Consider the following 27,166-nt stretch of genomic DNA (forward strand, 5'->3'; position numbering starts at 1 on the left):
ATGAAGTCAGCACTACGCCGCCACACTCTGTATTTATAAGAGCCCCAGTTAAGATGACGGTGTGTATGTGTGTGTGTGTGTGTGTGTGTGTGCATTATGTTGGTGGGAGGTGATTTTTGGTCATCTTGTGTTGGGGAGGCTTATATATCCCGAGAGGACATCCCACATAGAGCTGCTATGTGGGATGAGGTGTCCTGCAGGCTGCCCCGAGCCACCGAGCCGGAATTGTGGGATACGTTGTCCACGGTTCCCTCTCCCTCCCCCCAAAAACCACGTCTAGTTCCTTTAGCTGGTTGCTATTTTGTCATTAGACGCTACCTGCTCTATTCGTATGCAAAGTGGCTGCTTACTTCACAGCTCGTACCAGCCAGGGAAGATATGAGCACCATTCAGAGCCTCCTTACCAGCTGGATGGAGAGAGATAACGCCCCAGTGGCTGCTGGGAAACATCTGTTACCTTAATGATGTCGGGGCGCTGGGACGTCAGCAGGTGACCCCTTCCTCATGTCCGGCCAGCGGCCCAGGTTTGGAATAAATAACAACATAAAGGGCATTTTTTATTAGTTTATTGCCTCTCTGCTCTTGTTAAATTGCTTCCTTGCTTGTTGTGACGGTTCGTAATGGGGTATTATGGAAAGGAAATACGACCTAATTTTTCAGGAAATTGGAATAAATTGCAGGCAAATGAAAGTTAAAATAAATAAAAAGCACGTTGTGAGGACTCGGCGTCGTCGTTGCTCATACAAAACAGACGCTCGTGCGCTTTAGTCCACACAGGTCATCGGAAGAAGCACAGCAGTGATTACACCACGTCCATTTCCAGGCAACGGCCTCTGCGGGGCACCGAGCGTTTCTACGGTGTGGGGATCCATCCGTCAGTTGGGCCTTTATTAAGCGCGACCCGACAGGCCGCTCCATCACCGATAAAAACGGCGAAGCCCCTGAGAGTCCGCCAGGGCCCGGCTCCAGCGGTGGGGCCGGACCATGTGTTACGACAGCTGGTACAGGCCGAGCCGGCGAGACGCAGAGCAGCATCAGCACCCCGACTCTCCAAATAGTCTGGCTTTTAAAGCCAGCAGATTAGACACAGGCAGAATTTTGTTGAATGCTGGTTGACGTTGATGATAATGAACAAATATTTATAACTTGACTGGCAATTCAGAATGTACAGATTACATAAAGAATGATGTGCAAGATGCAGAAATATGAGTGCTGTATGAGTGCTGGGTGGCTGCAGAGTATTTGCAGATGAGGAGCTACTACTAACTATCCAGCTACTAGACTTACAGACCTTTATTCAGCTGCTATGCTGTGTTACTTTAGGTTAATGATGCTAATCTAGGTAATTATTAGAAGGTTTATAATGCATAAACGCAATGCATTTTAATGGATACAGTCTGTAATGACAGTGCTTGTGGCTTGCTACACTCTCATGGTGCATCAACCCCAAAAAATGACAGATAAGTGGAGTCAACCCTGTGGCCCTGTGTCATTTTACTACAGATGTTCACAGGGCACAAGTAGGAACGTTAATGATATTAACAGGCAAATTATATGAGACAACTCCCAGTCTTAGGATGGCCATTTGTATTTTTACAAACAGGAACATATGAAAAATTCCTTAAAACCAAACATCCAAAAGCCCTGAAAATGTTCAGAAAATAAAGGTGCCGTGTTCTGTGCATTTAGAAAGAGATACACAGAAGCCCAGGTGGAGGTCCGGCCCTCAGGGAAGTGACATGGCAGTGACATCAGTGGAGTGGACTGGCCTCTGGGGAACCGCGTTCCAAATTTAACATCAGGAACCCGAGATGCGTTTCACTTGATTCGACACCACAGACTCATGCGTTGGTTCGAAAGCACCACCGAATGTATTTTCTGCACCCTCCTCTGCATCACGGGACTGAATTTTAAATTAAACCTTCAATGCAAACTGACATGGAGTAGCCATGAATAACACAGGGTGAAAGGTGTGGCGATTTCGTTCTTTTGTTTTAATTCGGCCCTTCGGTGTCATGGTGAGCTGTTGTGCATTTTGATGGCCGCTGCCCTCTCTGGTCACTTCCGGCACTTTAATTATGTGCTATTACATTTACATTTACATTTCAGGCATTTACCAGACGGCCTTATCCAGAGCGACTTACAATCAGTAGTTACAGGGACAGTCACCCTGGAGACACTCAGGGTTAAGTGTCTTGCTCAGGGACACTGTGGTAGTAAGCGGGGTTTGAACCTGGGTCTTCAGGTTCATAGGCGAGTGTGTTACCCACTAGGCTACTACCACCCAGGCTACTATTAGGGGGCTGCATGTGGTCCGGCAACTTCCTAAAATCAGCACCAGCAGTGATTCTGCCACATTTACAGTCATTTAAGCATTCATGTGCATACGCCGCTGCAGTTCTTGACCAATATTTTCAGCAGTTTCAGCTGTTGGGTTCTAGAACTATTGGACATTCACCAAAACTCCAGCTCTGGTAAAAATAATGCAACACAACAAAGGTAATAGAAGCCAATACTGATGGCATGCACCAAAGCGACTGGCCGATGCCACTCAGCGAGGCCAGTGTCAGTGGATACTGATGAATGATTAAATGGTGCATCAAATTAAGGAGGCTGATCGCAGGGCACCGTCTACAGGAGTTCAAGCCAAGGGCTGCAAAAAAGAACATTGCAGGGCTACAACAGTGATTCCTGGCATTAGCGGGATGACTTACGAGCAGAGCTCGGCTGAACTGAATTTGTTTTGCTTTGAGCAAAGGAGTCTAAGGGATCATCAGTTCCGACTCAAGTACCCATGGCTCTAGTCAAAGACTAGCAGGGGAACATCTCAGATCTGAGAAAGCCATAAGAATGGATTTCACTACTTACAATTTTTTGTTTGGCTCGATCCAAGCAAGCTTGATGGGCTAAATGGTCCCATGAGCGAACGTGAAAGTGTTTGTCATTGTGAAACACTGCAGCACAGCACGTGGTGACACAACGAAATGTGTCCTCTGTATTTAACCATCACCCTTGGTGAGCAGTGGGCAGCCATGACAGGCGCCCGGGGAGCAGTGTGTGGGGGCGGCGCTTTGCTCAGTGGCACCTCAGTGGCACCTTGTAGGATCGCGATTCGAACCGGCGACCTTCCGGTTACGGGGCCGCTTCCTTACCCGCTAGGGCCACCACTGTCATTTCCTCCGGAGAGGAATCAATTCAACATCATGTTAGTGGCAGTGAATGGCATTACAGCGGTCAGTAAATGACACCGCGTGACTCATGGAGTGACAGTAGGATCGCTGTAAACACTTCAGTCTTCCGTGAAAGGTGCACAGTCCGTTTACATGAAGCGGCCACGTGCCGAGCCTGACGAGGAGGACATGCCAACACGCATGTCTGCGCCCGACACCAATCAACGCCATTCAACCAGCCCCAGTTCAGGGCGGAAACGGAGCGAAAACGAACCGTGGACGACACCTACTCCTACTATCCACCCCAGATAAATAAAACCAATTCAATTTGCATCTTCCGCATCCATAACTCCACAATCACAGCGGTGGAAGGAAAAACAGACGCTCAGGAGAAGAAAGCGCCCCGGATTATTTGCTTTACGGACCATGCCAGCGGTAATAGCAGGCCTCGTGTTTATGAAGGCCATTAAGATGAATCAGAACCCTAACATTACAAGTCATTCCTCAGAACAAAACCAGCTCCAAGGATCACAATCTCAAGGTTTATTTTCTCTCACAGTTACTGAACCGCAGGGAGTGAAGTCCCCTGAAAGCATGTTGCATGTAGCCATCTCAAGAATGAATGTGGACGTCTAAATAGAACCATAGGAAAGAAAATCGAATTTGTTTCTCAAGTGAGAATGTTACCCATGATGCCGATTCATGCGTAACTGGTAGGACTGGTGCTTTAATGCACATTGATCCACTGCACAAATGCTCAGCCACTATTGAAGCATCTTATATGTTGTCCTTGTTTAGTGAACAAAAGGTTTTAAAGTTTTTTAGTGTTTTAGTCAGTGCAACTTTTCATAAATTCATGTGAAATGTATTTTATATATATAAATACACACACACACACACACACCTGTGTGTATACGTTTGTACTGACAATAAATCTCTTGAATAGTGATCATTTGAAAATGTTCCTGATTGTCACTGATTCTTCATGGCATTCTTCCGACATAATTAACCACGAGAAGTCCAACATATCAGAATTTCAGTGCAATGTCCAGGGGAGTTGTCGGGTGAAGTATCAAGGACCTCCCCCCTGGTGGTCTCCTTAAGCAGATCATTCCAGCCGAAGCCAGCTGAGCTTAACCTCAGACTTTTTAAACATCATTACAGAATTATACAGTTGCTTTAGGATCGAAGGTATTAATAAATACATCTAGCTTAAATCAACACCAAGCCAGACATTCAGTATGCAGTACCGGCCAAAAAATAACTTACATGAAACACTGGAAATAAAATTAGGAAAAGAAAAGTTTTAGAAAAAAGCCATACAAAAATCTAAAATCTATTATGGGAAATTGAGTGGAATATATTTATTTCTGGCTGCTTTGACAATCAAAACAAACCAAAAAAAAAAAACATGTTCTGTGACACATTGCACCACACATTCTATCACACTGCGTCATTCCATCAAATCGGTCCCGTTCCGGAAAAATGTTTTGCATTGTTGAGCAAATAAGAATGGAAACTGTGGGAACAAAAATAATTCCTTACCCAAGACAGCCCACGTCTGGCCCTGAATTACGCGCGCTTTTTCGTAGTGCCCACCAACGTCCCGCAGAGAGCCCTGACACGCTGACAGACTGGTGAAAAAGCAGTGATTACAGCCTAGTTCTGACAGGAGCCTGAAGGAGTGAAGTGTTGGTCTGAAAGCGTTGCAGATTGAGCACAACACAGGCCCAATGCTCCGCCCACACCCTTCAGCCGCTTCAAGCCAAACCAGTTATAAAATATAATGGGTATAAAGTTAATATTGTAAAGTCTGAATGGAGTCCTGCAAATAATCCCATATCACTGTTCGGATCATGGTTCGCTACGGGGCGTTCATGTTCATCTTCATCGAGTACCTTGTGACACCCAGGTAATTACCGACCCAGGAGAGACTCCTTATGAGTCTGTCAATCTTCCTTTGATCTACCCCTCCAATAACCGGACTGTCACAAGAACCGTACACTGACAAACCAGATAAATATCCCACATGCACAGGTGTTCTTCAAAAGGTTTTTCAAATCAACACAAGGCCATGCATATTTGTTGTCTAGGAGTTCTTTTGGGAACAGATAATGTCTTGGAAAGCACGAAAGGAACCTGGACTACGGGAAGAAGTCAAACACACAGTCAGAGCCACCCGTGCAAATATCGATGGTCAAGCCCTCGCTTGGAGGCATGGGATGAAGAAATGAGAAGTAGGCCACAAGACTCAACCGCTGCTACATTCTGGTCAAAATAATTGAAGGCAATAGAGTCCACAGCAAAAACTGCATTATCTCAGGGTTCCTGGTCTTTAAGGGACTGTGGGAAAATGGAGGATCTGATACTTCAACTGGGAAAGAGCATCCTGTACTCATTACTCAGCATGGGTTATGTGTAGCAGTGAAGACCTGATGAACAAATGCCTTAAAGCCCCCTACACAATCCTGTGATATAGTAAATAAGGAAATTAACATTACACCATTTGTTTAGTGTATCTGTCTTATTCCAAATAACTTCCAGGACCACATCTATCCTACCACCCACGGAACGGATTGCAGGTACTTGAGCATAAATCCCTCATAACATTCTTCAACAGCCAACTGTATAAGTAGGGCTGTCAACTGGTTAACAAAACAGTAACAAATTAATTGCACATTTTGCAAAGAATTAATCGCAATTAATCATAATTTAAAATGTGTAATTCTTAAGACTGATATATATATATATATACACACACACACACACACACACACACATATATATATATGCGCAAATATATATGCAAATATATGCATATGCAAATATATATGCATATCTCTCTCTCTCTCTCTCTCTCTCTCACTCAGTGTGTGTGTGTGTGTGTGTGTGTGTATACACAGTACAGGCCAAAAGTTTGGACACACCTTCTCAATGTGTTTTCTTTATTTTCATGACCATTTTCATTGGTAGATTCTCACTGAAGGCATCAAAACTATGAATGAGCACATGTGGAGTTATGTACTTAACAAAAGGTGAAATAAGTGAAAACATGTTTTATATTCTAGTTTCTTTGCTCTGATTACTGCTTTGCACACTCTTGGCATTCTCTCGATGAGCTTCAAGAGGTCGTCACCTGAAATGGTTCTCCAACCATCTTGAAGGAGTTCCCAGAGGTGTTTAGCACTTGTTGGCCCCTTTGCCTTCACTCTGCGGTCCAGCTCACCCCAAAACATCCACTTTTTCTTAAGTACATAGCTCCACATGTGTTCATTAATAGTCAAATATACATATATATTTAAAATATACACATATATTTCATATTTTGCTTGCGCTGAACAATTCAAGCCTTTGCACAAACCTTTGCCCACAAATTCTTCATTGGACTTTGGATGGGGGATATCGGCCAAAAATCTGCCGCAAACCTGCAATAATGCTGAGCTCAGGCCCAATGTTCTGTTTCATCAGCTTTGCTCAGAGCAGGTCTTAATCATGTTTACAGCGTGTCAGAGCTCGACACTGTTAAAAAACCAGCACGTTCTTCAGACCTTCCGTACAGGCAGCGCACAATACCCAGTCCCCACACGCTGAAACATGTATATTTACCGACAGTTTACCATTAAGATGCGAACTGAAGTTTTTAAAAAGTTCATTAGCAGACATGACTGGAGATATGATATTATTTTGTGTGATATTTTATGTTACTTTGCACGTGTCATGACCACCACTGCACCTCGTATACTCCGAGCCTCCAGTACTGCTCGCCTGGTCTCTCCATCTCTGAAGGTAAAAGGAAAACATTCATCTAGACTCTTCTCCGTCTTGGCCCCTCGGTGGTGGAATGAACTTCCCCTCGAGGTCAGAACAGCTCAGTCACTGAGCACCTTCAAACGACAGCTCAAGACCTTCCTCTTTAGAGAAGATTTAGATTAAATTGTAACTTTCTTATTGTTGAACTTGTGTACAGAATCTACAACAGAGTGAATAAAAGATTGTATTCATAGTTTGGGGTCCTAGTGAACCGGAATTGATCTCTTCATCGATGGTAAGTCGCTCTGGATAAGGGCATCTGCCAAATGCCTTAAATGTAAATGTAAATGACCAGGGTTTGAGCCAGGGGTCAGCAGCCCTGCACATCGTCTCACGTCTTTCCACTCCAGGACTGGGTGCTAATAGGCAGGGAGGTGGAGTCGGGTGTGTTAAATGAGGGCAATCTGTAAAATGTGCCCGATCAGTGCCCTCCAGGACCCCGGGTCAAAATATAAAATTCAAATTTTTCTGTCATATTTAGTAATACTGCCTGGAGAACTTTATAATGATACCATAAGTAACTGCAGTGGCGGTGGACACGTTTAGCTCTACCTGAACACGTAGTTCACCTGCCTACACAGCAGTACATACCAACACATTCAACTTGTGCATAGAACCAATTACAACTGGTCTTGTACGTTTTACCCATCTGACGGAGTCATGTGGGAATACTTTACGATTTCATGTTGCTTCCTCCCTGCCCATCACCAGGTTCTATAATTTGAGACACGTAGGGTGTTATAAAACAAGCACTCGTACTTGTAATTGTATTTTTGCAACTTGATTCTGAATCGACGGGATTCCAGAAGCAGCTGTTCTGGCGATGATGTGTAACATCAACACACTGCGCTTGATACTGGTGTGAACCGACGTTTGCCCACCCTAAAAGTCATATTCTACGTATTGCAAATGCGCGGGAATGAATGCCGAAAATCCACGGAAACCCCCGCAGCACACACGATCACAGAGCGCCACTCTTCATCTTTCAAATGCATGGATTTCATATTCAAAACAGGACTTTCACAGTCCAGAGGACGCAGCGCCGACAGAGCTTGTGAACACACACACGCGCACACTGGACTAATACCATTAAACGGAAATGCCAAGGGCTCTCAAAATATATATGAAGAACCATAATGGAAAACATTTTATTAGATGAGGCGACCAGAAGGGGCCAAAGCCTGACAGTGACTGTAGATTGACGTGAGTGTGTGTGAGTGTGTGTGTGTGTGTGTGTGTGTGAGTGTGTGTGTGTGTTTTCGGTTTTGGACCACAGCTGAAGGAAACAGATCCCTCGCCGCCTGTCACACGCAACATGCGTGGCGAACAAACACCCAAGTCCCAGGGCAGAGGAGAAACTCAATCCACCTTCAGACAGACCGAATGTTCAGACGCACTCGCACTCGCTCCTGAGTCACTCTGTGCTCCCATGATCTCCATAATCTCCACTGTCTCTTCTGTACCATGCAAACATAAAGAACAAAAAAAACCCACAACGTTTCCTTGGCAAATAATATTAGCGGGTAAATCTGTCCAATGGGCCAAAGATTATCCAGAAGCCATCCAAGATATTTCACCAATCACGCGGTCATGCAGATCTTTCGCTTGGAATACAATCAGATGAGAAACTTCATGGCCTCCCTGCTAAAACATTAAGTAGCCACTGACAGAGATCTCTAAATATCCCCACATCCGGCATTCCGGACGTCTCCAGCGACATTCCCGACTGGTACTGACTTGGGCCAGACCCCTGAAGCCCGTAGCTCTGTAGGAATCCCGTAGGAATGTTTGTTTACGCTGCGATGTTGGGCTTATGGGTAAAGTCCATCACCGACAGGCTGGCCGCTGTCGCCCGGTCACCAGACAGGTGTCTGATAACCGTCCGCTGTGTTGACACTTCAACGGAATCAGATGAAAAATAGAACTAAACCGGGACCACAGGGGGCGCCGGTTGTCCCTGGGGCTGGCCACCCGGAAGCAGACGCAGGAGATCTTTGGCATCGTTGATCCTCGACCCGTTCATCATTGTGCTTCCCTTTGTTGATGCTCATTGATACAAAACCAACAAAACCAATGTTTCTCTCTGAAACAGAAAAATTTCCATTCGATCTGGCTTAGAAATGTTGTTCGAGGGGACGCAGGATGGTCATTTTCTGAAACGGGTTCCAGAGTGAATTTCTCTATTCTGCGTGTCTGTGTGGACGGCAGAGCAGCTTTTTTTGTGAAAACGCTGAAGTATTAGCCCAATCTCCAACGTGGCCTATAACCCCAAACGTGTTGGGGCAGTTGTGGCCTAGTGGTTAAGGAAGCGGCCCTGTAATCAGAAGGTTGCCGATCCGCCAAGGTGCCACTGAGGTGCCTGAGGTGAGCAAAGCACCGTCCCCACACACTGCTCCCCGGGCGCCTGTCATGGCTGCCCACTGCTCACTCAGGGTGATGGGATAAATGCAGAGGACAAATCTCACTGTGTGCATCATGTGCTGCTGAGTATCACATGTGACAATCACTTCACTTTACATACAACATTGGCGGATAACACGTCTGTTGTTGTGCTGCAGCCGCTGCAGAAGCTCATAGACCAACTGCAAGATTTCTGATGAAAAGACAAGGCTGGAGAAGTAATTCACCGCGGAGGAGAACTAAACAAGGAGAGCACGTGGGTAAGGGCAGGGAGTTACAGCGCCACTTACAGGTGTGGAGGCCATTCTCTGCATCTCCGTGTGGACGCAGATGTTTTTAAGAAACCAAAACCTCGTTTTAGAGAAAAGCTTTCTCGTGTGGACAGGGCCTTAAAGTGGCACTATTTTCAAACTGCCGCAAAGCACAGCGGTACACGCTAAGGCTTCCTCAGGATTTTCGTAAATAGACAAAAAAAAAAGAAAGAGTTGGTTTGGTACCTATCTCTATCTTAAAAAAGAGAAACTAGCTATCATTTTTGTTGGTGTGCAACTATTCCTGTTGCTCAGAAAACTCCATCTTTAATCGTGTTTTTATCCACACGGGCGGAGGAACCCGATGATTGACAATGAGTCATTGCATTACATATGCAAACATCAATAAGGTATCTTCCTTGATTGCATTAATATAAATTCCCGTTTAAACGTAGGCCAGCAAACGAGACCCAAGCTTGGCGCACGGCGCTGCGCGTCGCAGCAGATTGAAAATAGTGCCCGTTGCACTCGTTATAATGCTCTTTTCCACTGCGGTACACTTGTTCTTGTTAACGGCAATTCACGTTATGCTTCTCAGAATGAGGATAGAGAAATACATACTGGGCATGTGCCAGAGGCCATGTTGATTTGCTGGTGTAAGAGTGTAAGTTACTCGGTCTGTGGCACTCGTGCAAGTTCTGTAATAAAACTGTGATAAACCCACGTAAAAGAACAGCCAGATTTTCTGTTTTAACCAGATTGGGGTGAGAATGGAGCGCGGGAATAGAAAACTGGGAGCGGAACACCTGGTCCCCGCAGCCCCGGCAGCCAATGGATGCCAATTACGCCTTATTAAGGCAGCATTTATGACTGAACCGACTGCACGTTATTTGACGGAGTCAGTAAACGATGCTGAGTGATTTGGTTTAGCGGAGCTGACTGCTTCCCTTTTATGGCATGAGGAACACACCTCAGGTTTCGGCACAAAACCAAACAGCTCAATTTTCGGAAACATCCGGAAAATGCAAGTTTCCTAGCCCTGGCCCTGCTGTGGAGCTGCAGGGTGGTCAGAGCTCCTCTCCCACACGCACCGCGGGGTGGGCTATGCTCCTCAGCTGGAGCTGGGAATGCATTTCTGGCATGAAGTGTGTGTGTGCGAGTGTATGAGACCAGAACACCAGTCACCAGTGTGTAAATATATGCCGTGGTTTCTGTGTGTGGTGATGCTGTCTAGAGACTAAATAAATGGGAGGGGTTTGGGGTGTGTGCGTGTGCGTGTGTATGTGTGTGTGGTGGTCTGGTATAAGATCAGGACGGGTTAGAAGGTTATTTTTGGCTCCTTTAAACAGGTCAAACCTGGAGATGTCCCATAACAATTCACACTACATTCCTGGAGTGTGCCGCCATGCACCGAATCTGCAATGCTGCCCCTCCAACCCTATTCACACACACACACACACACACACACACACACACACACACGCACACACACACTGCTGCCAAGTGTCTGTCATTGGATCCCTGTTTTATGCTGTTGAAATGGAAATGTTTTTATCATGACAGGTACGACAGATTGTCATACAAATGACATGCATATAAAAAATAAGCTGCATTAATTATTTGCCGCCTTCTTCACCAGTAGCATTTAACACACGTGTGAGTGTGTGTGTGTGTGTGTGTGTGTGTGTGTGCATGATTACACACACACACAGAGACAGAGACCGAATGAGCACACATTCCTTTAGAGAGCAGCCCTGTCCGGGACCCCTCTGAATCCGACTGCAGCGCAGAAGCAAGGGGACGCCTTGCAGAGCCCTTACTAAAGATAACACACACACACTCACTCACACACACCACCACCACGCCATTTAAGCCTCGAGCAGGAATTCAGCTCCACCCTCGTCTGGAAATCATAATAGGGCAGCAGAGGGAATCACACACACACACACACACACACACACACACACACACTGGAAAGACACACAGAGGAAATTGCTCGTTGTGATTAATGTGTAAACTCCCCGGTGAACGCTGCAGCCGCCGGGGTTTGGAAAGGCGAGCGTTCCCGGCCCTTTAAAACTTTCCCAAAAACAAACACTTCACCAACATCCATGCGCACATGGCGCAGGCACACGTTAACACACCTCCGCAGAGCCGGCGTGCGAATCAAGCCAGAGCGCGGTCACGTCCACAAACAGTCACAGCGTGACACCCTCCCCGGCTCGCCTCACCGCTGGAACTCCAGGCTTGTTTGGAATACCAGAGGATGAGCCGCGCGGTTTATTATAGACACCGGAGCCCCATTAGTCCCTCCAACGAGCTTTCACTCAGTCCGTCTGTCTACCACACACACACACACACACACACACAAACACACTCACCATTGTGAGGGGACTCTTTGCTGTCGGTGACCTTCCTCAGTGCCAAGCTGATGGCGTCTCCGGGAACGCGAGGGCTCTCCACATACTTGGGCTTTCTGATTGGACCTGCAGGCAGGGCAAGAGAGCGACAGAAAGGGAGGGGAGAGAGAGAGAGAGAGAGAGAGAGAGAGGGATATCCAGAGATAGAGGGGGGGAGGGCGAGAGAGAAAATAACGAAGGAGCAAGAAGACAGAAGACAAAAGAGACAAAGAGGAAGATAAGCTAATTGTTGCCAGATTAACCTTTCCTGTGCGGAACTATGATGAAGTGGCCGGTGGATGGAAAAAAAAACAGGTCAATTATCTTCCCTGGAAACTTCCTAACAACTGTGGCCTTGCACAGGAATGACGAAGCACAGAGAACGAGACAGAGAATGTGTAGTGTCCGACTTTGCGGCCACAGGAAGCCACATGGACCTGCTGGTGGGCAAGCTGGACCACGCTTGTCCAAATGCTGACGCACTCTCCCCATTGGACGCCTTTCTCCATAGCAACTGTGTGAGCATGAGTGCCGGCGTCCATGCATTCTGTGTGTGAGTGAGACGATATCTACAGTAAAGGTGGTCTATCCCAGTGGCATTATGCTTATTACATTTTTTACATTTACATTTTTACATTTACAGCATTTACCAGACGTCCTTATCCAGAGCGACTTACAATCAGTAGTGACAGGGACAGTCCCCCCCTGGAGACACTCAGGGTTGAGTGTCTTGCTCAGGGACACAATGGTAGTAAGTGGGATTTGAACCTGGGTCTTCTGGTTCATAGGCGAGTGTCTTACCCATTAGGTTACTACCCACCCTACTACCACCAGTAGCCACACCCACTATCATTCAGAGCTGCATTATAATTCACATTCCTTTTGTTCACACGTTCTCCCCATGAGGGTTTCCTCAGCGTTCTCCAGTTTCCTCTCGCCGCCCTTTCTTTAAATGTGTGGGTGTGTGAGGTCCTGATCAGGATTCAGTGGTTATGGGTAGTTAGTGAGTGAGGGAGAGTGTGTCAAAACTGAATCAACACAACACTGACCTTTGATTCACATTTCAATTATCTATTGTTCTCAGATACAACTCTCTCTGTTGCAATGAGACCTTCGTTATTTCGTCAGTTCTTATTTTCTATTCCATTTGCTACGTGTCATGTATTTCATTTTATTACATAAATGTTATGTTTATTACTATTTTAGTTGCTTTTTACTTGTATAACACTGTGAGGTGCTGTATAAATAAAGCTGCTGCTTCTCCCATTTTAAACCCTGTTAACACAAACATCATTAAAGTTCATCTTCTGGGTGTCAGAAATACTTACACACCAGCAAAAATGTCTGGGTGGCGCGTTCCTAGTTAGTTTCTTACTTTTTATTTATCCGTTTATTTCTGTAATGATCATTTTTTTGCAATCCACCTACAAAAGAAAATAAAAAAAAACTACGACACAGCTATCAACGTTGCACCATGTTTACTACACCCCAAGTCAGAGCAAACATCAAAAGAAAAACGGGCTATAAATGAAGATCCTGGGCTACACAAGCGCTTCTCGGTAATCACATGGTCTTCCTGCAGCCAAAAAAGGGCTGGCAACACAAAAAAAAAAAGGTCACCGACTGCACCTTAGCGATTCACCATGCTGAAGTCTTTGAAGCCCACAGCTGTGTGTGTTCAGCGTGTGTTTATAAAGGCTCTTGAAGGCATCCATTCGCAGCTCATTAAGGCCCCGGGGTTCTCTTGGCTCCACGCTGCCATCTATGGACACTTGTGCTGAAATGCGACGGGGGGGCAGGAGTTTCGCGTGACATTTACACGCTTTTTGAGGATGTGTAAACGCCTGAAACTGGACTTTTCTGAATCAGAATGCTTTAAAAGGCACTTAAGGCCCGGTTTAACAAGCGTTCACGTGGTCACAGTGCGAGACCATCAGTCCCCCGGGTCTCCACAACCTTCCTTTCCGCGGAGATCAGGCTGTTAAAGCAAGAGGACCACCGTGAGGACGGGTCCGAACGGCCCCACATCCCTCAAACCGAGGACCATCAAGGTTTATCGCTATAAATACACCTCTACAGATGACACAGATAATAATAAAGTGAAGTGATATACAGCAGAGCACATGGTGCACACAACGAAATATGTCCTCTGCATTTAACCCATTAACCTTACTGAGCAGTGGGCAGCCATGACAGTCGCCTGGGGAGCAGTGTGTGGGGATGGAGCTTTTGCGAGATTCGGGATTCTGTAAAAACATCATTAAAGTTCATCTTCGGGGCCTTCAGAAATAATTACACAGCAACAAAATGGTCTGGGTGGATAGTTAGTTCCTCCTCTAAAACATACAGAGGTGAGTAGGAACAAGTTACCTTTACTCTGTTACATTTACTAGAGTAACTAACGAATTAGCATTATTGTTTAGATGCTAACACATCTAATTAGCATATATAAGGTAGTTTGTTCACTGGGATTTAGCCCATCAATTACTATGTACTTTAATACGTTTTATTATTATCATTATTAGGACATACCAGAATGAGCCACCCTATGGGTGGTAGTAGCCTAGTGGGTAACACACTCGCCTGTGAACCAGAAGACCCAGGTTCAAATCCCAATTACTACCATTGTGTCCCTGAGCAAGACACTTAACCTTAAGTTGCTCCAGGGGGACTGTCCCTGTAACTACTGATTGTAAGTCGCTCTGGATAAGGGCGTCTGATAAATGCTGTAAATGTAAATGAGCACATTTATATTTTTTCTGTCCGAATATATCATTTCTAAAAAATAAATGAGATATTACAATCAAACAGTTACTCGGTACTTGAGTAGTTTTATCACTAGATGCTTTTGTACATTTACTTGAATAATTTTTTGGATGACTACTTTGCTACTTTACTTAGACTTGAATATTATTATTGTGGACTAACCCTACTTATATTTGAGTGAAATGCTTGGCTACTCGACCCACCTCTGCATACAGATAACTAGCCATGTTTATTTAATTTATGTAAATCCTGAAGTCACACTGCACATGACATTGGTGAACACTCCCAACTAGCCATGACTATTACAGAACCACACAAACTGGAGTCTTTGTCAGATAACACACACACACACACAATGGTGAACACACACCTCATGGTCATGTGAGCAGTGAGCTCAGCTGTGCAGGCCATTCACACCCTGGAGTGTGTTTGCCGTGTCGAATCCGACTGAATGGCCCAGATTATCTAGATAACCTTTTCAAGAACGCATGAAGGAGCGTCGTCACATTCTTCCCGATGAACTCTGCCACATCTTCACATTTACAGCAGACCCGGCACTCACAACAAGGCCTGTGTGCAGCAGAGCCAAACAAAGACAGCCGGCAAACAAGCCCCTCTTCATACCGCCGCACCCCGAGTAACCTCGTCCATTCAGATCGGAACAGGACGAAATTTGGAGGCATAAAACAGCCAGCGTCGAGCAAACCACTAACCGCCCCCAACGCCCTCACAATACAGCGTGCCAATCTGTCCAATCAGCCTCCTGAAAGAGCTGCACTGTAGCTTACCCACGGTACCCGGCCATATATATTATGCAAAAGGAGAAAATGCTAATTTACATCTAGAAAATTATTCCTCTTAACGCAACACGCCGCATATTTTTTTTTGTCCGAGGGAGAGAGGTCTGGGGGCATCTAATATCTGGCGAGGCTTCATGCATCTTTAATGGCGAGCTGTGCGTTCAGCATTCGACTTGTATTTCCCGACGTGAGATTATCGAGACGTGGCGATGTAAAGCTGAGATAAGCACTTTCGCCTCAGGAGCCACACCTGAGCGCCCACGCCAGCGGGCGGCAAATTCAATTACTATCACCGTAGGCACATTTAATGTATGCAAATGACAAATATGTAAATGAAAACTAACAATTTAGTTGCATCTAATGCTCATGAGAGAGGATTAAGCCTAAATGGTGGTGACGGGAATAATGCAGGTCAGAGGTCAAGATGTCAAGGTATCAACGTTCACCAGACCCTAACATCCCACAGCACCAGCGGTCTGTGAATGGAGCTGCAGAGGTAACATTGGACCAGCCTTTCAAGCCTTTTTGTTCAAAAATTACATGTGGTATAGCCCTGCGGCGGAGGAAGCTCCACCAAGAACCCACCGCAGTTATGACCTTCAGGACCTGCAATCCTGCTGCTGCTGCTGCAAAAAAAAAAAAAAAAAAGTCCCCTCTCACTAAAAAATCTAAGAAAAAAATATATATGATAGTGATATATTTGACGTATCTAGACGATGCATTACTGCATCAAAATTTTGCAATGTTTCAATTACACGCATCTAATTGATATTTTCTCAGTCATTACATTGGCTTTGCATTAAAAATAGTCTGTAAAAAAGCCTTCTAGAGAACACAAGAGCATTTTACATTATCATCCAATGTGAATCCCCACAGTTATGATTAGGTTTAGCAGAAAAATGCAGTTTATTTCTAAAAGCAATGCAACGTATGGTTAGGTCAATAGGGTTAAAGATGAGGTTAGGATTAGATATAAACAAGTATTGTACCAAAGTAAGCTTGTTGCGGGTGTAATGCACCCCAGAACCTCATTTCACAATTAGGCACTGAATGAACACTGAGTCTTTCCGACTGAGAGTTTTTTTTAACACCTATTTTTCCATCCAATAACAATAATTGTTTCCCGATCAGGTTCCGTAAATATATGGATGATGTAACAATTCCAAGCTATTTAAACACAAAACAAATAAAACTGAATTTACAGATGTAAGTAATTATATTTGATCAATAAATCCAAATAATGGTCAAATCACAGTGATTCTCTGGAAAATTGAACCAAAATGCTAAAAAATTGTCTGCAATATTTGCACCTTTACTTGTCCTAGTATTTAAGATGGGTACTTGGATGTGGAACATCATTTCATTTTAACGTTTTTAAACATTAAAGGTTTTGCAGACATTTGCAACACAGTTACATCTCTCGATTGATCATGTCCCGTGCATCACACCATCACGGTCCTTTTAGCTGCATATATTGCATAAGCATTATTATACTGAAGTGTTGCAAGTGTTAGTAAGGCACGACAAGTACTGCATACATGACACACTTGTTCATAGTTCTGACCACTAGTTATGGGGATAAAGTAACTTGCGTTATTAAAATGTCCCGTGCATCAAGTAGGGAATCGTCCAATGGAACACATTTATCTTCATGACAAAAGCGCTTCAAAACTCTACTAATATTAATAATTAAACAATTTCCACTCAGCCATCATTCACAGACGTGAACCAGTAGCCTCCCAGAACCTGCTTACTGCCAGTTGGCAAATATTTGCCCTTCGTTAACATCCCTCAGCACCCCTGGAAGTCAATAGTCCGCAAGGCACTGGTCTCGTAGGAAAATCATTTATGTCCTCTTCAAATGTCCAATCTAAAGGGGTTTCTTTCTGGTGTATTAAGAATAGGTCAGCATTGGGGTAATTGGATACCGATGAAGCACATTTAGCCCATAAGCATTCAAAACACTTATAACATGTCACTTAGTAATAGTATCTGTGTCTAAATCACTTTTTCAGCAGCGTTCAAACGAGACGCATTGAAAAAACAAATCTTCTCTAAATTAGGTTGCAAACAAAGATTCCTTCCTGTTTACTACATTTGGTCTTCATTATCATATTAATATAAAATGTGCACACGCTAACGCACACACACGGTCAAAGAAACACACATGATCTATGATCTACAAGCAGAACTGAGGACAGCTCAGTGCTCAGTGCACATGCTCAGTCCTGGCCCTTTTAAATTCCTGAGGGCTGCGGGCATTTGAAGGCATCTGCCCAACGATGGACCCACATTCATCTCCAAGGTGACAATCTGAAAGTTTCAAAAGCTTTTCTGCTGCTAACACATTTCAGCAGCATTCTGTAGAGTTAAATATACAAATTCCAACATTTCTGAACATACGGTTATATATTCTTTATATGTATTGAGAATACATCAATCAGGTCAGGTCCAGAGTCTCAGCAGAGATAAAAGTTCAGAACGTCTATCACAGAGAAATGTGCTTTGGCGTAGCCGACGGTAAAAAAAATGTCAGAAATTCAGAAAATTCCCAATTTTCCTCTGGGCTCATTCTCCAAGATCAAGTTCAAGTGACATTTCAGCTACATACAGGTTTGACAGTACATAGTGAATTGAAGCAACGTTTCTCTGGAATACAGAGTGACATAAAGTCAGTGACAAACATAAAGGTTGGTTACATGGGACACATGCATATAAAACATGTACAATATTACCTGAAATGTATCTCGGCAGCCTGCTGAGAGGGATAAGCTTGGAGGATAACCGTCCTGGCCTGAGCAGGATCGGCCTTCAGCGTTCTGGAGTTGATCATTTATTTATTTATTTCGTTGTTTATTTTTCTACTTTTTATAAAAATATAACAGGTGTGTGCTGGTTTTAAAGCACATTAGGCATTTTTAAAATATGGTGATAAAACATATTTATTTGTTTTACTTATGCATTTTTTTTATGATCACATCATATCTACCATTTACATTGGTAGATATGTTCATGAAAAAAAGAAAACATTGAATGAGAAGGTGTGTCCAAACTTTTGGCCTGTACTGTGTCTCTCTCTCTCTCTCTCTCTATATATATATATATATATATATACACACACACACACACACATATACATACATACATACATATACATATATATATAAAAGAGAAATTATATATATATATATATACACACACACACACACACACACACACACACACACATATATATATATATATATAATATTTCTCTTTTTTTTTCCAGCATACAAGAGGCAATAAAAAAAGTTGTTCGAGGTTAGGCCACAATATTAAAACCACTTGCCTAATATGGTGCAGATTATCGCTATAGGAGAAAAGTAGAACTTTTCTGTACAATGAACAGGTCGAACAGGACATAACTGGACAACATCAGGTAAGATGCTTGTAAGTGGACAGGATACACAAGACAAGACAAACTTGTGCAAAATGTGTAGGAATGTGCAAAAAGAGCAGAGATGTGCAAAATGAGTTGAAATGTGCATCAAGTGCATAAGGCTGGAAGTGTGTTGTTGAGTTTATCAGTGTTCTGGTGATGGCGGTGCATTGAGAACTCTGACTGCTTGGGGGGAAGAAGCTCTTGCAGTGTCTGGCAGTTCCAGTTCTGATGCTGCGGAACTATCTGCCAGATTATAGGCATGTGAGGGGTGGTGAGAGTCCTTCATTACGTTCTGAGCTCGGCGGATGAGGTGTAGAGGTGTAGAATGAGTTGTTTCTCGTAGATGAGGTGTTTCTCGTAGGTGTTTCTCGTACGTGTAAAATGTACTTTTGGAGATGCTCTGACCCATGATATGAAGATAATTAATATTAATTAATTAATGTTAAATAAAATGTGAATTTTTTTTACACTAACAGCCAAAATCAAACTGCCAGCAAGAGAGTGCAAGAGACTACGATCTAAATAAAAATAAATTCCAGATCTGGTGAATCTGAGGGCGAGCGAAAGACCCTGTAATGGAACGAGTGCAATTTGTTCCACAGGGAAAAAATCCACAAATCTGACCTTTGACCCAGGGCAGCATTTTGACCTTGAGGTGGTGAAAAGCTCAGGCTACACTGACCCCAGGTGACCAGCGGAGGTCAGTAAGGAGTCACTCGGGACGCCTGAGGCCTCGCATGGCAGGCAGAGGCCGGAAACCCGCTGGCCCTGTGGAACACATGTCTGCGGTTTCTCTCTCTCTGAAACCCCCTCTCCTCTCATCACTAACCGCTGATCAAAGCGCCGGCAGTCATGTGATGCGCTTTTATTTGGCTTGCTGGCGCAGCCTTTTGTTTCAGGGGGGAGATCTGTGCCACCGAAACGCACCGCAGGCCTCCCGGGGCCGATCGCTCCGGCCAAAATGGACGTGAGGAGTGTCTGATTTCTGTGGAAAAAGATGGCAGCTGAGGGTCTTTATGACTCAGCATGACTCAATCTAAAATTGACGGCCTAACATCAACTCTGTCTCTGGTGGCTTTTTAAAAAATGCAGGCGAAGCAGAACTGAGCAAAGGGGCTCAATTTCTTGCCTTGGTTCCCACAAATTTGAACGGTGCAGGCATGCCGTCTTTCTCCCGCAGTGGTAACATTTCCTTGCCTTCTACTTTTTTTTAATTCAATTTTAACCAGAGAATATGACAACATTGCAAAATGAATAAAAAGTTGTCACTGAGAAGGTTAGCAATGATGCGCCAGACTATCGACTAGTCTGAATCTGGCCATTTATTCTTTTGCTTCTTTAAATCAGTGCTCCTGGTTACAGCTCTATTAAGATCAGAGAAGAGCGGCTTTCTAATTATCAATGAACCTCTTAAATTGACAGGCTTACATTAGTAAACATTCCGCTGGAAACCATAAGGAAATGTTGCTGATAATGCACCTCTCTACGTTAATGCAGATATTAAATATCCAGAAACGTACAGTCGTTAAGATTTTTTTAAATAAATTTTATGTTAATTTAACATACGTTAACATTTACGCCATTTTTCCTGAGAGACTCACAGCATGCTTTCATGTCACCATCAATGAGAGTAATTAGTTCTGGTTCACTAGGACCCCCAACTATGAATACAATCATTCAGTCGGTTGTAGTCAGAAAGTTACAAGTTAGTTTCAGTACTTTCTAAGGAGGAAGGTTTTGAAAATACTGTGCTGCGCTGTCCTGACCTCTGGGGGAAGTTCATTTAGGGTGGTAGTTGCCTAGTGGGTAACACACTGGCCTATGAACCAGAAGACCCAGGTTCAAATCCCACTTACTACCATTGTGTCCCTGAGCAAGACTCTGAGTGTCTCCAGGGGGGACTGTCCCTGTAACTACTGATTGTAAGTCGCTCTGGATAAGGGTGTCTGATAAATGCTGTTACAACCTAGGGGCCAAGACAGAAAAGTGTTTATAGTGACTTCCTTGGACCAAAATATAAGGATATTTGTAAATGTCCCTATAATTTTAAATGAAATTGTGTATCTGTGCAACATGAAAAAAGATTTGCATGGAATGAGCAGTCAAATCTGATAATGAGTAGATTATGATATATTAAGCCGTGATCTATTTCAGATCATATCATCATCATCTCTGCTTCCTCCAGGTTGTCTGCTGCCATCTTCTGCCTGTTTTCTGTGTCTATTACTGACGTGCTGAGGCTCATTCAGGGCTTGTTGACTCCCGTAGCGATGAATGATAGAAATCTTATCAGCGTTGATTGATAGGCTGGTTGACTCTGTTCGCGATATGTATTCTGGCTGTCTGCATCAGTATCAATACACGTTATCTCCAGGTGACGCATATCACATCAATCTCCCACTCCTTTCGTTCTCGCTTAAAAAAAACCTTAAAAAAATCATTAGGCTTTCGTGGTTTGGCCGTTTGTGAAATAAGAATTCTGCCATCGTAGAGTACACTCTAAACAAACAGGGATTGTGAAATACGGTGTAATTCTGCACTCTGGCACTCCAGAGCTGAACGTAGAAGGTAATGTAGGGCACATGCGAACACTTGAAATGAATAGGCCATTGTCAGACATGGCGGCATGACAAAACGTGAAAAGCTCTCCCATTGTTCACACAAAAACAAATAAGATCTGGCCGGGTTGGTTTTATTCCCACGTGTGTCGGTAAACAGCAGGAATGCCGTGGATGTTTTTTGTCTCGCATGGGAACTTCGTGAGAAGATTGGACACACGTTGCACCAGTCAGTGGAATATGAATAGCGAATCGCTGGCCCACCTGGTATATAATTTTTAAATATTTGGAAATAAATAAACAGACGGACCTTTACTCTTAGGCCCCGTCTGCACAAAATCTTCTCTAAAACGGGTTTTGGGTCCACCCGGGAGCGTTATCGGAAATGTTGTAGATGCGGAGAACATCCCGACGGCTCTTTTAACCGCCCTCCACACCTGTAAGGGGCGCTGTAACTCCCTGCTCCCGCGTTTTGTTTATCTAATTCTCCTAAGCGCTGTGTTAAACTCCCAGAACAGCGGATTTCTTGTAGTTGCTTTATGAAGTTTTGCAGCACAACCATTGTTGTATGTATTCTACGTTCGGGGTTATAGGTCAGGTTGGAGGTTGGGCTGATACCTCATGGGCCCACGGCAGAGCCGACCTGGAAATAACGATGCAAAGCTTTGCTTTGATCTAAAACTAATTATTTTATACAGGTTGAGAATTTCCCATTTCAGAAAATAACCATTCTGGGGCCCCTGAAACACCGTCTCTGTGTGGATGCTAAGGGTGTTGAAAACACGATGCAATGATCAATGCATCGTGATGTAGACGTGGACGATTCTGCATCGCTGCCGTGCAGAACATAATTGATTAAATCATAATGATGTTGCTTGGTGATTTTGTGGTGGCAGCATAAAAATTAACGTTAAAATGCAGTACTGGTAGTAACTATGGCTGCCTGATCTGAGTACAGCGCTGCTCCGGGTAGGAGTTTCACACAGCGCGCCGTGACGTATTTTCGCACGACCAATAGAATAAAAGCGGGCGAGTGTTCTTTCTGCCACCTAAAAACACACTCACAAAGCCAAAATTGCGGAAAAACTGACCTTAACAGTCTCTGAGTGTGCAACACGACATTATCGTCTTACCGGAAGTTTAGAAAACCACGCCTAATTTTTACACTGAACCCTGCGGCAAGTGCAGCGCATGCCACATTCGGTCTGAAAATTCGGTCTCAAATCGAATCGTGAGACCAGTGAAGGTTCACACCTCCAATGGATGCTAGGCCCGATCGGATAGAAATTTGACTGTTTCAGAGAAAGAGATTCCATGTGGACCGGGCCTTAATTGAAGGTAGTGAAGGGTAATTTAATGATGCTCCACTTGAAGGAGCTTGATGCGATCGAATTAACAACTTAGCCTGTAGATCTTATATTGCCCACTATGGTCTTCAGAGGCTTTTATTCCAGACTACATTAAACAGAGGAACAACTGAATGCATTATACATATTGCTGGCCAATATCACAAAAACATATTGAATATTTGCAGATATATTATTAATACATGATTGACATGACATTGATATTGACATACCTAATGTTATGTGTGGTGGCCTAGAAGGGTCAACACAAATGCAAAAGCAACAACAGAAGTTATGCACACCGGAATTTACAGACACTGCGTTTATATGCAATATTTAATATATGAACGCAGTTCATTCGTTTTGCAGCCACAACAGAAGTTACACACACTGGTTACACCCCAGAAGTTACATTCCAGTGGAAATGAGGTTCATACTGTAGCAAAAGAAAACAGTTATTAATGTCTGTCATAATGAGCAATGTTATTCACTGTGATGTGTTTATGTAAGGTATAATGGACACTGCATTCACATATCGTGCAATATTACGTGCAACATATGATCTTTGTAATATGAACACAGTGTCTGTAACGTCTGGTCTGCTTATGTTTCCTGTGTGTTGCGGCCTTTGCATCATACAGTCATTTTAAACCCCCCAATGGTGAGTGGAATCCTCATGTGGTATAAACAGTTACTTCTACGCTTTTTGAGGTCAGATACAATAAATAGCCTGTAACTTTCGCGTGATAGACAGAGGCACCTGGGTGTCACGGTAAAAAAGTGACAACATTCAGCAGGGCAGGCTTATCACCTTTAAAAGTTGTCTTTGCCTAACAAACTACAGACCAGAAAGGGCAAAGGGGCCTACAGCCTGAGGCTAATTGGCGGTGTGTGTTTATGCCGCATCAAAGCGAAGCTCTCAGAGACTGAGCTGCCATCAGCCACAGATGAGCCCCAGATGTGAGGGGGCCTGAAGTGACCACTTAATGGATTTCAACCCTTCATGCGAAATCCCCCTGGAAAAAAACAAACCCTCCAAAGGAGTCCAGCTGAAGCGCGTTGAGATGCAGTGACCTCCGTTCGCTTTGAAGGCGGCGCGGCCGCTGTTGGTGCTGGGGCAGGGGAACGAAACACGGGGATGCCGCTGACATGCACGGCATGAGTCAATGTCTCCTAGTCTTTCCCCAAAATATAAAAATTTTTATAGCAACTTCCATACTAGTGAAAGACTAATTCACTATTTTAATTTACTTTTATCAAGATAAGATTCTGTGAAGTATGAAGTAACGTGGTCATCATAATTAGATAAAAGTAATAACAAAGTTTTCTGTCTCTGGCACAACCTACCAGCTCTTTGGACAAAATAGAACATTTCTCTTCTAATTACCTCACGCTTTAGACACTCAGGGAGGGACGTACAAACATAAAAGACATGACGTTGCCTGGTTACCTGGAGACTTCTTGCAGGAGCGGGAGGGCCCCATGAAGTTCTGTCTGGGGAGCAGCGGCGAGGAGGGTAGGGACATGGACGCCCCTTTGGGGAAACGGAGCGCCTCCTCCACGCTGTGGTGGTGTCCTCTGCCCAGGTCCTGTGGCGGGTGACCTGCTCCACCCGGGTACCCCCACTGGGCACTGTGCGAGTTTGTCTCCCCACCTGAGAGGCGAGGCGAGAAGGACTTCAGACGCTGCAGTACACAGCGACGGCGTTCAAGACAGAAGTTGCATAAAATCTGAGCGGCTTATCAACAGTAGTAAACAGACAGACAGGTCTGGCGAGTCGCTTTGATAAATCTGCATAAGGCGCACAATGCAACAGAGTAATGCAACTGGAAACCTGCTTTCAGTTCTTCAGTTAATTACTCTGTTAGTTGTGAAAAAACAATAAAGCTAATAAAAAGGTTCTTCTTAACGTCCACAGATGCCGTACTGGGAAAAATAAGTGCTTTTATTCAATAATTGAATGCATTACAATGTTTTGCATTAAAAGGCACCACTTCAAATTAATAGATGTTTGATTTGATATTTAAACATAAAATCAGCCATCAGCATGATTGTTGGGTCGAGGGTGTTACCCTCTAGGCTGCTACCACCCATTCAACATCTGCAGTAAAATCGTACATAATCACATGTATCCTGTAGTTTCTGTCCTACAAAATGAATGCGGGCAGGACAGCTGTTTCTCAAAATAAGGTTATTTTTATTTAATTTTATTTTTAATAAAGATAATAGAGTGAAGGCTATATGTTGTTAGAAACAAACATCAATAATATCAAAGATATTATTGATCAAAAATGAATGTGATGTATAGCCATAAAAATGTTTGAACATCCATTAACTAACCTTTTGATCGAATTTCATTAAAAGTAACATGTTCAATTTTTTTTGCAGACTCTGTGTTGCTCTAAGGCCTAAACAAACTCTAATACCGACTCTAAAACAGGTTCAAGAGTTTAAAGCCCCCTCAGAAGACACTGGGCCGATTGTATTCAAGAAGTCAGCGAAGTTGTGTACCAACAAGCTGACCAAAGTCATAATTAGCCATATAAGAGATCTGTATTTAGGATACCTGGAAAAAGAGAAGATAATCTATAACCTCCTACACTTCTTTCCCCCAAAACTCATCCTAAATCCTAGAGTTGGCCATGGCTGATCTGTGTGCCGGCTTCTCACATCACGTTACCCCGCCCTCTGCTCCCCACGGTTCCAGAAGCTGGGGAGCTCTATATCCATCACAAACAGTGCCCCACGGGCGCGACAGATGACATGCGATTCTCTCCGGAGCCTCTGCAGACCCGCAGAAACCTGGATGAGAAACCCAGACCTGGACCTCCCCAACAGCAGCGGCGAAGAGTGAAGTCTGCAGGCTGCACAGTGTGGTTCACACACAACCGGTGTCCTAAACACTTCAACCTTCCCCAATCGGGCAGCAAATACATTGCGAACAAGATATGCCATAGTGACCCGAATGGCTGTAAAAACGAAGGCGACAAGAACATCTCCAGATCTCCTCGGGGGTCCCGTTGGCGTGATTAGGCTCATGAATGAGAGAGCAGCCTTGAAAGGCGTGGACAGGCCGGCTTTCCCCCATGGGCCAATCAGACAGCCGGGTAGCTGACGGCAAAACCAGGGAACCATCAAAAGCGTTTTTTACCCCCTCACTCGTCCTCTGGCAGAAACAAAGATGTCCAGTGTCTCAGGAAACAAAGCGAGCTGCCAGAGAACAGGAACTGCCCTGATGCCCTCACACCTCCTCCGGCCTGTGGACGCTTTCCGGCACCTTTTAAATGCCCCGCTGGGCCGGGCCTCTTTTGTCCGGCTTGGCCTGCCGGACCCCGTTGACCCCACGGGGTCAAACCGCTGCGCTCGCAGAGAACGTGCAATTTCCCCTCTGCTCGTCTCAGTACAGGAGCCGTCGGCACTATAATTTTGTCAAAATAGCGACTTGTTACTCGAGGAACAGGCTGTAAAACTCAACTGGTGGAGGCGGCAAAGCTGCCAACAGGCTGAGGGGGAACGTGCAGAACATTCCTCTCACTAGGAATACAACGTACTGGCCCCAGGTTCCCTGGTGCTTGTAGACCATTCAGTCCCAGTAACCCCGCCCACCAAAAAAAACGAGGACTAACGGAAAAGCATTAACTCCAACTTTGGCTAAATAGATCGTTAATTGTCCGAGCCACGCCAATTAACGTACACATCAAAATAAACAATTAAACACAAATTGTTCCAATAAATTCAAAAGCAGTTTGTAGTAAATATGAGGATCCGTTGTGGCACCAATTACCTCTGTGTGTTCGGTCACTAGATTAAGCAAGAGTAAAGTTCTTGTGCACATCCACAAAGAGAACAAAAGTTTTAACCACCAGACGAGATGGACCAGTGAGTCCGTTTCAGCTAATAAAATAAAGACGGTTGCATCAATGGAGCATAAAGAAAAATGATAATAATGTCAAGAGAGGCACCTACCAAAAACCTTCCAAAAAAAAGCACGACTAGATTTTTATTTATTTTTTGCATATGATGGTCACACACACTTAAAAACACAAAAGGACTCAGATCTACTGTACATCCTTACTGTAGAGATTACATAGCATGCGGGAATGCAGTCGTATTTCTCGGCCCCATAATCAGAAGGTTGCCGGATAGAAGCACCGTCCCGAAACACAGCTCCCCGGGCGCCTGTTAATAACCGCCCACTGTTCACCAGGGGTGATGGTTAAAAGCAGAGGACACATTTCGTTGTAT

General features: G+C 44.3%; 1 protein-coding gene across 3 annotated transcripts in view; it reads right to left on the reverse strand.

The window, feature by feature from the left end:
* tanc1b (tetratricopeptide repeat, ankyrin repeat and coiled-coil containing 1b) overlaps nt 1-27,166 on the reverse strand; it is a 114,958-nt gene that overhangs the window by 59,914 nt on the left and 27,878 nt on the right. For all 3 annotated transcript variants that reach the window (XM_028990696.1, XM_028990694.1, XM_028990695.1), the window contains exons 3-4: nt 24,372-24,575; nt 12,013-12,117 (exon numbers count right to left, since the gene is read on the reverse strand). In XM_028990696.1, coding sequence (XP_028846529.1) covers nt 12,013-12,117; nt 24,372-24,575 — 309 coding nt within the window. The remainder of the gene's footprint in view (nt 1-12,012; nt 12,118-24,371; nt 24,576-27,166) is intronic.

The sequence above is a fragment of the Denticeps clupeoides genome, chromosome 9, assembly GCF_900700375.1.
Source record: "Denticeps clupeoides chromosome 9, fDenClu1.1, whole genome shotgun sequence".
Classification (NCBI taxonomy): Eukaryota; Metazoa; Chordata; class Actinopteri; order Clupeiformes; family Denticipitidae; genus Denticeps; species Denticeps clupeoides.